Source organism: Poromitra crassiceps (assembly GCF_964638095.1).
Source record: "Poromitra crassiceps genome assembly, chromosome: 23".
Taxonomy (NCBI): domain Eukaryota; kingdom Metazoa; phylum Chordata; class Actinopteri; order Beryciformes; family Melamphaidae; genus Poromitra; species Poromitra crassiceps.
In genome coordinates this window covers 14,103,170-14,117,658 of record NC_139639.1, presented here as the reverse complement: position 1 = coordinate 14,117,658, position 14,489 = coordinate 14,103,170, and the positions used below count along the sequence as shown (strand labels likewise).

General features: G+C 42.3%; 1 protein-coding gene across 1 annotated transcript; it reads left to right on the top strand.

Moving 5' to 3' along the window:
- The first annotated feature begins 399 nt into the window (after positions 1–399).
- mtf2 (metal response element binding transcription factor 2) lies at positions 400–14,223 on the top strand. Its single transcript, XM_083658761.1, has 15 exons — positions 400–567; positions 1,606–1,801; positions 2,055–2,145; positions 6,969–7,076; positions 7,270–7,370; positions 7,657–7,787; positions 7,925–8,020; positions 8,580–8,648; positions 9,171–9,300; positions 9,780–9,847; positions 9,966–10,139; positions 10,773–10,884; positions 11,139–11,197; positions 11,382–11,489; positions 11,594–14,223. Exons 1-15 carry the CDS (start codon positions 563–565, stop codon positions 11,967–11,969), a joined length of 1,824 nt encoding a protein of 607 aa, XP_083514887.1. The 5' UTR covers positions 400–562; the 3' UTR covers positions 11,970–14,223.
- The last annotated feature ends 266 nt before the right edge of the window (positions 14,224–14,489 follow it).

Sequence of the window (14,489 nt, the reverse complement as noted above, 5' to 3'; positions counted from 1 at the left end):
TATATGTCGAAGTGCATCCAAAATAAGGGTCGTAAGTTTAATTGGTTCATTACTTGTTAGACTCTAACAAGTTAGAATGAGACTTCATGCTGGCAGCATGAATACATACATAAACCTCCGGTTATACTTTCACAATAAAGCTCTTGCAACATCTGACTTCCGGTCAGAACGTTAAAAATAAAAGCTGACAAGACGCTTCCTATTCAAAGGTGTTCGACCAAAAATAAACAGTGTGCTGCCTTTGGCTGGGGGTGGTGTGCCGTTGTTCAGCAACGCCCTGCTTAAACGTTACAATTTCAAAGTATGAAAAAAAAGGCGAGGCAACAACAAGCAGCGCTTCCCATAATGCCCCGCTCCCCGGATCATCAGCGGGAAACCAAAATGGCGAACGCACTGGGGGAAAATGATCCGTTTGTTATTTTCTGAAGCACGCACTGTGAGCGCTGAATATCTCCTCGTCACACTTCATAGATAACTTCAACCAGACGGAGCGAGATAACCGTGGTCTCTTCCACCCATATATTTCTTCGTGCGAGCCATTTGTACAAGCGGAGGTGACCGAATGAGGTATTGTTGTCATCTAACAACTAGCGTAGCTAGCTACAATGTATCACCGTGTTTTCCTCCTGTTGGGGGGTGTGGGTCACTGTGGCTAGCAGCGACCTGACACTTCCTTTTTACACGCGGATTATTTACTGTAATGTTAACTGTTAGGCCTGCGAGCTTTTTTATACACAAAATATAATTTCTGCTTTTAACGTTATCACAAAGTTAGTGTCCTTTCATCCTCTTTAGTGGCCTTAATATTGACCATGTTCACTCAGTGCCCGAACAAAGGGAGGCTCGGGCTGACGGGACAGTGCAGAGGGAAATACTAAATAAAGCCTACTTTTCCCAGCTAAATCTAGTGAAAACTGTTTGGCCTGCGCAATATAAAAGTGTAAAGTATAACTTTGTGTGATTATGAGTATGACTGGCAGCTGTCCTCGGCACTCTTGTTGTCACTGTCAGTTAATTGTCGATTAATTTTGTCCCATAATCTTGACCGTGTCCCCAACTGCCTGCTATTATTATTATTATTTATTTTTGTTTTATTTTATAAAAAAAAAACACACACACACACACACGTGGGATGCACATCCGGCGTGCTCTGTACACAGCTTACCGCTGGCAGCACCTGTCATTAATTAGAAATTATCACCTGTTATTTTCGTAGAATCATCTGTTGTCCCATCAAGAGGCCGCATGATGATGGAGCACTGTGAATAATTTGTGTCCACTAGCTGGGAAAATGGCACAATGCTGTGATGCGCTGTCTTATTCACAGTCAGACTTAGTTTTGTAAGATCTTGCTTGTATCTGACTTAATATGCAAGACACAAAATTCTAGAATGGCACACCAAGCAGACAGTCAACATACAGGTTGAAAATTGCAACAAAAACAGGGGGGGAGTACACACAGTATCACTTAAAATAATAAGAGTACTCGCTATCACTTAAAATGTCAAAATAACACTTGAATTGCCAGCAATTGGATCCACATCCTAATGCATGAATGTCTTTCTCTCTTCGTATCCCAACATTCCCTCTCTCCCTGTTGTCCAGAGACTCGGCGGCTGTGGACCACCTGTCTGTCCATCAGAGAGCTCAGCCCCAGCAGCAGGTGGCGCCCCTGTCCCCCGCCAGCCTTTCTGCTAGGGAAGAGTATGGAGAGGACGCCATGTCTGACAGGTTCACAGAGGGACAGGACGTCTTGGCCCGTTGGTCGGACGGCTTGTTCTACTTGGGAACTATCACAAAGGTAAGTGTGAGGGAAACGCTCCGTGGTTGTTGGTGTGTTTGGTGAGGCCGGTTTGTTTGCTTTTTTTTTTTCTGATGATGTGAGATGGCTGGTCAAGAATAACGAAGTGGATCAAAATCTACCCATTGGTTTCTATTTTCTTGTGAAGTTTTTTCAAAATAGTTTTTTTGTGTGTATTTATAGTTGTCTGATTTAATTTTATTTTTAAATACCATGTGGTGTTGAACCTGTACATGTTTTTTCTCTCTTCCAGATAGATCCGGACAAGCAGCGATGCTTTATTGTCTTTGAAGACCAGTCAAAGTCCTGGGTTAAGTGGGAGGATATTCAGACAGGCAAGTCCTGTCGACGTCTGGCAGTATGGTGCTTCATGCTTTGTGTATTTGTGAAGTATTTTGTTATTGCGATTGAATATTGATATTGGATGCAGTGTAGGAATTTAGCCAGGGGCTAGTGTTAATTTCGTCGACGAAAAATGTTAGTCGACTACCTTTTTCCCCAAGACTAAGACGAGACTTTTAGTTTCATTGACTAAGACGAGACTAAAATACTAAAACTTTTAGTCGACTAGAACTTGACTAAACAAAAAGACGATGAGGTTGACTACATATGATAAAAACTAACAAGGACATTTGACACAGGACTAAGACTACGACTAAATAAAAAAATAGGCGACAAAATTAACACTAATTATAGACTGTTTCCCCCCCTCAATGCAGCAGTTCAGGTTCCTGTGCTGCAGCATCATAGATCTAGCTGACATTTAGGTGTCTTAAAAACATTTGCAGGACTGTACATACGGTCCACTTGTCGTTGCTACCGCCGTACGCCGACACTGGCCCAGGTGGGCAGGGTCAGCATTAGCTACTATCCCTGGGAAAGAGTTGCCAACACTGCTTCGAAATACCATTACTAGTGCAAGCGCATCAGCAGATTCAACAGTTTTCATTGACTAAAACTAGACTAAAATGTGAACCATTTCGTTGACTAAAACTAGACTAAAATACTTATGGTTTTATTTGAATAAGCTGAGTCTTATTGCTTATAGATGCCTATTTCTTATTGCCTTATTGCTGTCTTATTGCCTATTGATGCCTATTCTTATTGCCTATTACTTATTGCCTGTTGCCTATTTGTACTATGTCGTAAACGGAGTCCACTGCACAAGAATTTCACACGTGGTACTTGTACCATGGAGTGACAATAAAAATCTTGAATCTTGAATCTTGAATCTTGACTAAAATGCTCAAACTTTTAGTTGACTAAAACTTGACTAAATAAAAACAGGATGAGGTTGACTAAAGGCCCAATTATACTCCATTTTCATCCGTAAATAAGGGCGTCCGTTTCAAACGGTGTAATCGTCACTGTCCACATATAATACTTCCATGCGTCTTTGACGTTGGTATCATGTTAAGTAATACATCCACCAGTGGGCAGTAGAGAGTCAAATGCATGAGTGTGTGTGTGATTTTCCTCCGTTTCATGCGTATCCGTAAGCTTTCAGATGACGGACAGAAAACGGACGAAATGAACGCAGAGTACGGACAGAAGGCTCTGTCCGTCTCCGTCTTTAACGTTGAGTATAATTGGGCCTTAAATATGACAAAGACTAACAAGGACATTTAACACGGGACTAAGACTAAAGCTGTGTTCACACCGAGATATTTATTTTTCGCTCTGTCGCTTGATTCAACCCTTTGGAATCACTCTGTCGCTCTGTTTAAATCGCTCATCAACAGGCACACGAATTGACGGACATGTGGGGGCTATAACGTTACGCAATGTCATGATGTTTGTCCACTACGAGCCACCGTCGTTGTTTACAAGCTAAGCCTATCAGCGTGCTCCTAACGCGAGCTCCATACCGGTAGTACAGACTTCACTTCATGTCAGCTGTCAGCCTGTCAATGCGGTTTGTTGCCACACAATAAACCAGCGGTTTGTTCCGAGCCAGTGTGATCCTTGACTCGCTCTCACGCGGCAGCCAATCAGCATTGAACAGCGAGCGACTGATGCCAGCGTATTTTCGCTCAAGTTGGGATATTTCATCTGGGGCGACGAGCGTATTTTCTCCCTATCGCTCTGTCTCTGTCGCTCGGACGCCCAGCGATTTTTCTCCCGGGCGAATATACGCTCAATCGCTCGTTTGCATTGACTTTGTATGTAAACTCGATGCCAGCGAAAAACTTTTAATAGGTCGGTGTGAACGCAGCTTAAGACTAAATTAAAAAATAGCCGACAAAATTAACACTACCAGGGGCAAGGGCAAAAATGCCATAAGAAATATCAGAATGCCTCTAAAAACTGATCGAGGGCAAAAGTTGCCCCCAAAATATTTTTTAAATTTCCTACACTGATTGGATCGAAGTGCCATCTCATTCTTATTTCTGATTTCCACCCCATTTTCTCCTCAATTGTACTTGGCCAATTTCCCTGTTGCCCCGGTCGCTGCTCCAACCTCTGCCGATCTGGGGAGAGCCGTACACTAGCACCATGCTTCCTTCGACACATGCGCAGTTGCCAGCCGCTTCTTTTCAGCTGACAGCGGGGAGCTTCACCGGCAGGACGTAGCACGTGGGAGGATCACACTATTCCCACCAGTTCCCTTCTGCCCCGAACAGGCGCCCCGACTGACCAGAGGAGGCGCTAGTGCCGAAGTGCTATCTCTTGATCATTTACAAGTTAACTGATAATATGGCCTGCATGGTAAATGTAGAAAATAAATAGAGTCCGCACACTGAAATTTGTCAGCTCCCAGGTCAGTTTATTTAACGTTTTGACCCAACGGTCTTCATCAGAAATGGAGGAGGAAGTAGGAGGAGCACTCATATACATACCGGGACTCAACACCGATTGGTGGAGAGACAACTAGACAGGTGAAAACATTTGTGTCAATCAATGTTCATACAGAACAATACATAGATGCCGGTATACATTTGCATGTAAGTAAAAGTACAGAGTGTATACACCTTCACTACTAACAACTGACATTATATAAATGCAAACCCAAAGAAAATAAAACATTATATAAATCTATTCAGTGTAAGCAGTGTAGGTAGTGTGTTGGGTCACATAGAAAACCAACAACATCTTTAATAGTTATAAAATGAGACCAGTATTCTAGATACAATACAATACGATATAATGAGAAACCTCCTTGAGGCCAGTATCTAGAATACTGGTCTCATTTTATAACTATTAAAGAAGATGTTGGTTTTCTATGTGACCCAACACACTACCGACACTGATTACACTGAGCATTGATTGACACAAATGTTTTCACCTGTCTAGTTGTCTCTCCACCAATCGGTGTTGAGTCCTGGTATGTATATGAGTGCTCCTCCTACTTCCTCCTCCATTTCTGATGAAGACCGTTGGGTCGAAACGTTAAACAAACTGACCTGGGAGCTGACAAATTTCAGTGTGCAGACTCTATTTATTTTCTAAGTTTATTTGCCTTTTGTCCTGCACCTGACCTCCTTCAAGCGGATGTGCACGCCCTACTTCTTTCTTCATTTTCTGCATGGTAAATGGCCTGCATTTATATAGCGCTTTTATCCAAAGCGCTTTACAATCAGTAGGTACATTCACCCATTCATACACCGATGGCGGCAGGCTACCACGCAGGGGGCTGGCACACCATCAGGAGCAATTTGGGGTTCAGTATCTTGCCCAAGGACACTTGGAGGAGGCGGGAATCAAACCATGGACCTCTTTTATCCAAAGCGATTAGTGGACGACCCGCTCTACCTCCTGAGCTACAGCGTTGCTACTTCACTGCGTGCAGTAGCAATGCTGTGCACCTATTAGATTCTGTGCAGTTTAAATTATAGTCATTTTTTGTGTGATTTCCTTTGCTGTTGACTCCACTATCTGCCTTCTTCAGCCAGGAGTTATCTTCCTGCTCTGTCCCTGACAGTTAACAGTCCACATCCTGTCTGGCTTCAGTACAGCACCAGTGAGCTGTCCAATCCACATGTGGAGAATGAGCATAGGGAAGTTACAGCAGGGCTGGGAGAGATAACCTTACAAGTTATGAAATAGCTGCCGGTCTAATTTTTGATAGATTTAAAAAGAGAAAGTGTTTCTTTCATGTCATTTAAGTTTTTGGTTGGAAATAAATTGCATGACTGATCGAAAACTGAATCAACGCAAATCCTGCTGCACAGCCATGTGCTCACAGTAGCTGTGTTTACATGCACACTTTTTCCTCAATCGGTTTAAAGATTTCGGGTCAACTGTTTACATGGGATGTGTAGCCTAAAGCGTGAATTATGCCAGACATATGGTCCGGACCATCGCATGGAAATGAGAGACACGGAATCTTGGCGAGAAAACGTTTGGAGCTTTCCGGCCGGGTTTCTCCTCGCCGGAGTGTTGAAAAACTCCCGTTTACGTCAAGATGGAGGGCATCTTGGGCATGCGCAGAAAGAAAGCAGCCAGAGAGTAATCAGTTTCACCCTTTTATGATACAATTGTTCTTTTGATCGGTTTATGAAAAGTTTAAACTACCCCTCTGCAACAGATTGAAATTTAAATCGGTTTGGGCCAATTTGATTGAGGTGTTTATATGGAGCATTTTTTATCTGTTTGGGCTTTTAAACCTATTGCAATTTGATTACTAGGCTCCATGTAAACATGCCTTGTGTTGTGGTGCTGTCTAAGGTTATTGCCACTAGCAAGTAACACCATTTCTGTGACTTAACACTTCTATAAACATTATGGCATACTCCAATGGTATTTTTTATTTTACTTTTTTTAAGAAGAGTCAGTCACTCAAATATAATCTGTTATTCTTGCAAACTGGTTAATATAAAATGGCTGTATTGTTTCTTTCCTCCTTGTCATGCCCTTATGGTTTGATGAGAGCGGTGTTTGATAGCCTGATTTTTATTTGATCTTTAGTTAAATTCTATCACTTTCGGTGTAATATGATTTAGTCTGGATACAGCGTTAGATGGTTTGGGATTGTACTTGGGAGTTAGGACATTCCAGTTGGTTTGTTGTGCCACATCCGATCAGGTCAAACACTGCAATGAGTCCATTTCACAACAATTTGACCTATTTCTTGTTGGCACCTAAACTAAAGCGCCTTTTGAAGTGCTTGGCTGTTCATCATACGTAGCCTGCGTCAGAGTTGTGATTCTTGTTTTGTCTGTTTCAGGGGATGAGGATGATGACGATGAGGATGACGACATTGTCTGCTCAATATGCCAGGATGAAAGCTCAGAGGAGCCCAATGAGATTGTCATTTGTGACAAGTGTGGACAAGGTACTGTCCTCATGCTCTTATTTCTAACGTTGAACAAAATGTTCTGTGGTGCGGTACATTTTAATTTGTTTTGTTTTGTGCTTTGACTCTCATTAATATTGACTTATATGTATAACTATGCATAGAGGGGGGTGTAATTCTGGAAAAAATGGATGCACTGCTCCGTTTGCTAAAGTGTTTCTGCTGTCTCTAGGGTACCATCAGCTGTGCCACTCCCCCATCATTGATGCCACGGTCATTGACTCGGATGACAAGTGGCTCTGCAGGGAGTGTGAGCTCACTGTCACTCCGAAGGTACGGCAGAGGGCACGAGTGGAGGGACACATAATAACCTTGACTTGCAGATGTGTGACATTTACAGGCTAGCTTGTGTGTGGTGTTGTTGTGTTTGATATCATGGCAAATTATTGGCAGTCATAATAATCACCAGTCACCGATTTAAATGTATTAATATACATTTAAATCTGTGACTGGTGATTATGACCGCTAATTGGCCAGACTGATTAATTTCCCCACTTTTAGTTTGAATATGTGGATAGATGGTTTTATGTCATAAAGAGCTAACGCTAAAGGCCTTCAGCAGCCCGAGCAGCAGCAGCAGCATATGGAGCTGCAGCTGTCCTTACCATACGTCTTGGAGGAGTTGGTGTGGGACCAGGGCCACAAGACTAACATCCAGCGCTGCTACTGCTACTGCGGAGGGCCAGGAGAGTGAGTCACGTATACACTCTTTAATCAACGCACTCACGTGTTGGAGTGCACACTTGCGTACCCGCCTTCAACTGTGAAAGGTTTACGATTACTTGCACAGACATCGCTAACTTCTCTGTCTGTCTGTCTGTCTTTAGCTGGTACCTGAAGATGCTGCAGTGTAACAGGTGTCAGCAGTGGTTCCATGAGGCTTGTCTCCACTGCATACAGATGCCCATGCTCTATGGAGACAGGTACAAATGCTGATCATTATATCCTTGCCTGAGAAATAAAAAGGAACTAAACCCTAAAACCCATTTTCCAGCTTTAAACCAATGTATACAGTGTGGCTTTTGAGTAGTGTTGCTGAAGGATTGTGGGGAAAATCTCCAGATTTGATAGTAAACTGTCTCTACACACTGTATAATTTTCATGCAGGGAGAGTGCCCTCTAGGGGTGGAAACCCACTTTTGCCATTGGGTCTGCCAAGAGGCTGATCTTGGGTTCCGTTTTAACATCAAGAACACCCCACCCAGAGTCAGAACGGGTTGATAGGATATGTCCCCGCCCCCTAGCTCTACCCCAAGTTCAGACGCTTATTATTATTATTGTTGTTGTTGTTGTTATTATACTTTTTTTTTTATCAAGTAGAGGCAGGTCTGCCAGAATTCTGGGGCTTGGTTCCCCCATAACATAATAATTAAAAAATATATTTATTTTGCCTCCCACTCTCTTAACTGTCTTTTTAAATTCTATTCCTTGATTCATTGTGCAATGAAAGTTAAGACAACAACTGTGCTTCTGTGTCTTCAGGTTTTATCTGTTTATTTGTTCCGTTTGCAACTGTGGACCAGAGTACCTCAGCCGACTGCCTCTCAGATGGTGAGTGAAGCCCAAGATGTTTGTTCAGCTTCAGTTTGATCCACGAGAAGTACTTGGACACAGATAGCCTGATGATGGAAGTTTGTGTGTGGACAAGGTCAAGGAGACAGCCTCATTATGTTGAATCTCAAGACTTCTGCACTAAGTTCACTAAGTTGAATCTCAAGACTTCTTCACTAAATTCTTCTATTCATAGAATGAATTGTACCATAAAGTAGAAAAGCATGTGATAGCCCTTCTTTAGAAAGTCATCTTATTTTTTAGATACAATGGCCCCTTTTACAGACCTATTCCAAAATTATTGTTTTGGAAACGACGTTTCCACTGCATCTCAGTTACACTTGTGAGTAGTTCATGGGTTTTTTGTGTGCCCAGTTTGCCATTACCACATGACCTTACCAAGTCTCATTTTAATTTGTGCTCTTTACATAGTTTCTAAGTATACATTGTTGCCGTTGTCTTTGTCGTGATTAGTCACTTGCCACACGACTATTAGATCATTATTATTTTTTGCTACATTAGGGAGGATGTGGCACACTTGAGCCTGTACAACCTGGGTGTGATCCACAAGAACAAGAAGAAGTACTTTGACTCTGAGATCGAGTTGATGTCCTACATCAACAACAACTGGGAGCGGCTGCAGCTTGGGGAGGTAAGAGGACGCTAAGCTCCATATATATCATGTTCTGTATGCTGGAAGCAGAAATTCTTAGGAAAGAGTTACCTACCGGGAAGTGACATGAAATCATGCATAGAAGTTAGACATTCAATTTTGTCTTGGATCTTGGAGCTGCAACAATTAGTCGATTAAACGATTAGTCGATCCGACATCAAATTAATCGCCAACATTTTTTTAAATAATGGATTCATCGTTTAGACAAATTTGTATGAAAAAAAAAATCACATTCTCACACACATTCATACATGGAAGCTGACCAGTACAACCACAGTCTGATCTGCTGGCCACTGGAGCGGTTGGGGTTAAGGGCCTGCCTCTTCACTTTACCCACCCAGATTGATCCTGTCGGCCCCAGGGATTTTTACAGTATACAAAAAAGTGTTTTGTTGGTGAAACTACACTTCTCGGATATTTAGCAATTCCTCTCCCGTCATTACCCTCCCTGTCTGCAGCTTGCCAACACTCCAAGATCAGAGCGATATCAAAGTATTCGGGAAGCACTAAACGGCAACAACAACAGGTAGGTTTTTAATTGATTAATCACCGTTTAAATGTTGTTGATTGCCTTAAAATATTCAACTTATGAACTTCAATTGTCTCCCCGACTGTCATTCCCCCCGTCCTCCTTTCTCTACCAGGTTTGTGTCAGGGAAGGAGATCAAGAAAAAGAAGCACTTGTTTGGCCTGAGGGTCCGTTTCCCACCTGCCCCCCCGTACTCTGAGGAGGCCACCAGCAGAGTGGAGGAGAGGGCCTCACACGAGATGGTCACCATCCAAGGACGCAAGGCCACCCAACCCCTGTCCAGCAGCAGGTAAGATGTTAGCCTTATTTCTATCCTTTATTTGTATCCTTTGCAGCATGTCACCCCCCCCCCTCTCTCTCTCTCTCTCCACCTTTCCTGTCTGCCTACTGTCCTATAAAACAGTGAAGGAGACACGTACATCCCAACAACCAGTCTTCAAAGCAGGTGCTGGACCCAATAAAAACAGCAGTGAATGGAAAAAAGTAGAGGCCACACAGACGCACATTGCCTACTGTCCTATCAAATAAAGGCAAAATGTCCCCAAAAAATAATCTTTAAAATAGGGCTAGCCTGAGAATTCACAAAGCATACAAAACAGACATGGAAGGAAATCATAGATTTTATAGTGTTTTGATGCTGCCATACTAATAATAATAATACATGTAATTTATATGCCGCTTTTCTAAAAACTCAGACACTTAAAGATCTGCATCTTGTATGTTGTATTTTTTCCCCCAGAATGTGTGGCTGTTTAAGAATTTATTTATGTCTTTGAAAAGCAGAACTGTCACTGTTTTGCATGTGAAACCCTTGTAGTGTAGTTTGCTGAAAAGTTGTTAATGTTTTTCTAGAACTTCCACTCCGTTAACCGTTAATGTTGCTCTAGAACTTCCACTCTGTTAACCGTTAATGTTGCTCTAGAACTTCCACTCCGTTCACCAACGGCACAGTGAAGACGAGAAGGAGGAAGCAAGGAACACATTCCCTGGAGACTCTGGCTAAACTGCGACGCTCCAGTGAACTCCTCTCCCAGGTGTGTAGGGGGGGTGTGTCGTGTGCGTGTGTGTGTGCACATGTTGAGTTTGTGGGCGGGAACTGGGTGTGTGCATAGCTGTTATCGTAGGTGAGTGGTGTTGCGTTATACTGCATAGGTCTCTTCTCTCACAGCCATTCTGGTGAGACACTTCTCAATCCAGGTGTGATTTTTGCCTGAGATGATTGTGAGAGAATGTTTTTGATTAGAAGTGAAGCCACTGAGATATAACAAGCTTTGTTTTTCTTTCACAGGAAGTAAGGAAGCCTCTACCTCTAGAGGCCCACTCGTTGGATCTCTTAATGTCTAACAAGTGAGTCAGCAGAATCGGGAGCAAAATTTACACAAGCATTAAGCAATCATGATCCTTTTGCCTGTGGCTGGCGGTGCAGATTGTGCCTTTGTTAGGTTTGAGCAGGAGTTCTCTGTCTCTTCCTGTGTATAATCTGGTCATTTATGTTGTTTTACTCTCCTGCATTTTGCCCTCTCCACCACAGCAGCAGGAGTGACCGGTCTCCGCCGTCTTCTCGGACCTCAGATGTGGAATCCATTGGAGCCCTGAGCACCACAGAAACTACCTCAACTAGCATTTCAAGACCGTCGAGGTATGTTTACTCTTCCACAGCAAGATTGAGCCCTTTCTCACTTTGACAGGGTGATAGATCTCCCCCACCCTTAACTTTCTCTTTGCCTGTGCCACACCCCTCAGCCTCTGTAGCTCCATCAAGACGTGCATGTCAACCCACATCGTGCCCGTTTCCCACCCGCCCTTAAAGAGGAAGCGTGGGCGGCCACGGCGGGCCTTGCAGCCCCCCAACCCGGAGATCCCCCCTCCCAGCCACGCAGACCCCAACCCCTCTGCCACGGAGCTTCCCAACCCGCTCGCAGGGCTCCACTCCACAGAGATCGTTCACGGCCTGGACCCCAACAACCAGCTCTCCAACCTCAAGACCTCCATCAGCAGCTATTTCGGAGCAGCGGGGCGGCTGGCGTGCGGAGAGAAGTACCGAATCCTGGCCCGACGGGTCACCCTGGACGGCAAGGTCCAGTATCTGGTGGAGTGGGAAGGAGTCACTGCATCCTAGACGTATATCACTGTCACCGTGACTCCTAACCAGCGCTAACAAGAGGTTAATGACTGTGCGAAGGACAAGTTTACACAGACCCCTATTCAAAGCATTAATTGTTTTGCCTTTTGTTCAGACAGGGAGCAAGTTTTGCCGGTAATGCTTACTCTAAAGCCTACTACAGTACTGCAGTGCAAGGTGATTGTAATGCATTGGAACACAAGTGTTTTCCTCAAGATTATACACTTTTTATTTACCATGGAGATTAAGCATAGAGAAAGTCACAAAGCCCCCTTATTTTTTTGCCCCCTCCCCCTACATTATATTCAATTAGTCTTTATAGAGTCCCCCATGTATTGTTGGGCAAATAATTGAACAGTGCGCTTAGCGCTACACCTGTAGGCTTTCAGTGATCTGTGCTGAGCTTGATTTTTAATCCAGTGGTATATGCTTTCATTTCTGTGACATTGTGTTATCTTCTTGTTTGTTTCTAACCTGGAAAGGTAGATTTTTTTTTATTATTTTTTTATTACCTTTTTCTTTTGACAAAGGTGTAAGGTCAGGTAATGAATGGCGAGTCGTAGAGGATACGAGAAAAAGGGGTAATTGTGTTAAAAAAAAGTAAAATACTTTTGACCAATGCAGTCATGTGCGGAGAGAAATTACATCAGTTTGGTTGTTTTCATACCAAATTGTGTGTGTGTACATCGGTGTCCCCTGCCCTAGTCCTAGCTGTGAGTACCTCTTGTTGCCTTGGGCAGATAAAATAGTTCCCGTCTGCTTTTGGGAAGTGTGTTCAGGTGTGAACGAAAACGAGAGGTGTTGTGCTGCTGCAAACTTGTTTATTTTATATAGAATTATACTACATCTATTATCATCTTTTCTACGTGTATTTTCTAATATGATTTTTTTTCTGTCCAGTAAGGTGTATTTCTGATTCATTTTTTCCTCCCTTTTTTTATTGTTATGGATGGATTCTCTTGCACATATCAAATTGTCATCTCATTCAGTAGATAATCTGATCTTTTCAGTGCAACAATTCTCAGTGAAGGTAAAGTTTCTGAAGTCCCTTTTTATACTGGTTTATATTAGTGTCATATTCTGAAAACCGGCATCTCTAAACAAACAGTGTTATTTCAATGAACAAATGTCCAGGAATTTGTTTTCCCCTCTTTTTCTTTTTTTTTAGGGCATGTACCTCTGAGGAAGTTGTTATTTACGTGTTTAATCTAAAATCGTAACAAATATATAAATTCTGTCTTAAGTCTATTCTGTTTTATTTTACAAGTAGTGTGGATGTCTTTGTATAGTACAAAATATATAATCTCATTTAAAGCATTTTGATTGGAAATTATTCAAAAATGGATTTACTTTGAAATCTACGTAGTACCGGACCTATTTTCTCTGGTGATAGTTATTCCAATAAAGTAAGTGCAACAGGAAAATGGAATACTCGTAGACCTGAATTCACAATTGCTATGCTCCATTTTTCTTTTTTTTCTTTTACTGATTATGCAATTCAGTCCTCAAAAAGAAAAATTCTACGCTTGAGACAAGAGGAACTGTTCCTCTGAACAGCTCTTCAGTTGATCTGACTCAGGCAGGCATTCAGTCTTTGACATTACAGGTGCTGTTTATTTTAGTCACCATCAAAGCTGCACTTAGATTTTGCTTTTATGTTCATGCTCACTTGTACACGCTCAGGATGTGCAAAAATGACACTGTTAAATAGAAGGCCAGCATTTGGAGTGTACAAGACGTTTTGATGTAAGTTATTCACTGATGTCGGTGGTCAGTATTTTTGTGTCAGGTCCTCCAGTCTATCAGTTGTAGCATTAATTTGGACCATATTTGTATGTAAGCTCATATTGTCAGTCACCTGTTTATGCTGAGTCAGAACACAATCTAATCACTGGAAATCCAACATTGTGCGCTGTACTTAATTGCAAGAGGTAAATATGAACTCTTAATCATTATAGGCTATCTCTTTTTGCATACTTTTTTGTTACTCAGACAAAACAAATCCTGTACCCTGAAGTAAAGTGAATCAAGCTTTTCGACATTGATACCTCTTAATTGTAAGGTTGTTATACAGTGCATCTGAAGCTTCCCTCATCTGTCCGGCCAGTGTTTGAGCCTAGAGATTATCTTGCTGTTTGCTACTACTGGCTTTGAGCAGGCTTCTCCAGCCAAAGAACATACATGTAACGTCTACTTTGTTTCTTGGGTTTCCTCATGTTACATTTTTATACATTACCACATAGGTGGACGTGTCGCGTATGACCTTGTTTTGTTAAAGGATAAATAAAAGCAGGTATTTTGATGTTTTTGAGTAGAACTTGTTTATTCATGTTGACCAGTGGTATAGTGCTGGGTATACACAGGTATATGGAATATAGCCACTTATTTTTCAGTCTGCTTTGAGTATACCCACTTCTAAATCCCCTCTGATGCACATGGCAAGGAGAGTGAAGGAATATGTAACTATTGTTTGATTAACTAACTAAATTTAGCTCAATAATTTGCAGCATATATATG

What these genes read in the sequence shown, in the direction of transcription:
- mtf2 (XM_083658761.1), top strand. An exon ending in CTAAACGGCAACAACAACAG is followed by an intron (nt 9,848 to 9,965) that starts GTAGGTTTTTAA and finishes TTTCTCTACCAG; the next exon opens with GTTTGTGTCAGGGAAGGAGA. An exon ending in CAACCCCTGTCCAGCAGCAG is followed by an intron (nt 10,140 to 10,772) that starts GTAAGATGTTAG and finishes ATGTTGCTCTAG; the next exon opens with AACTTCCACTCCGTTCACCA.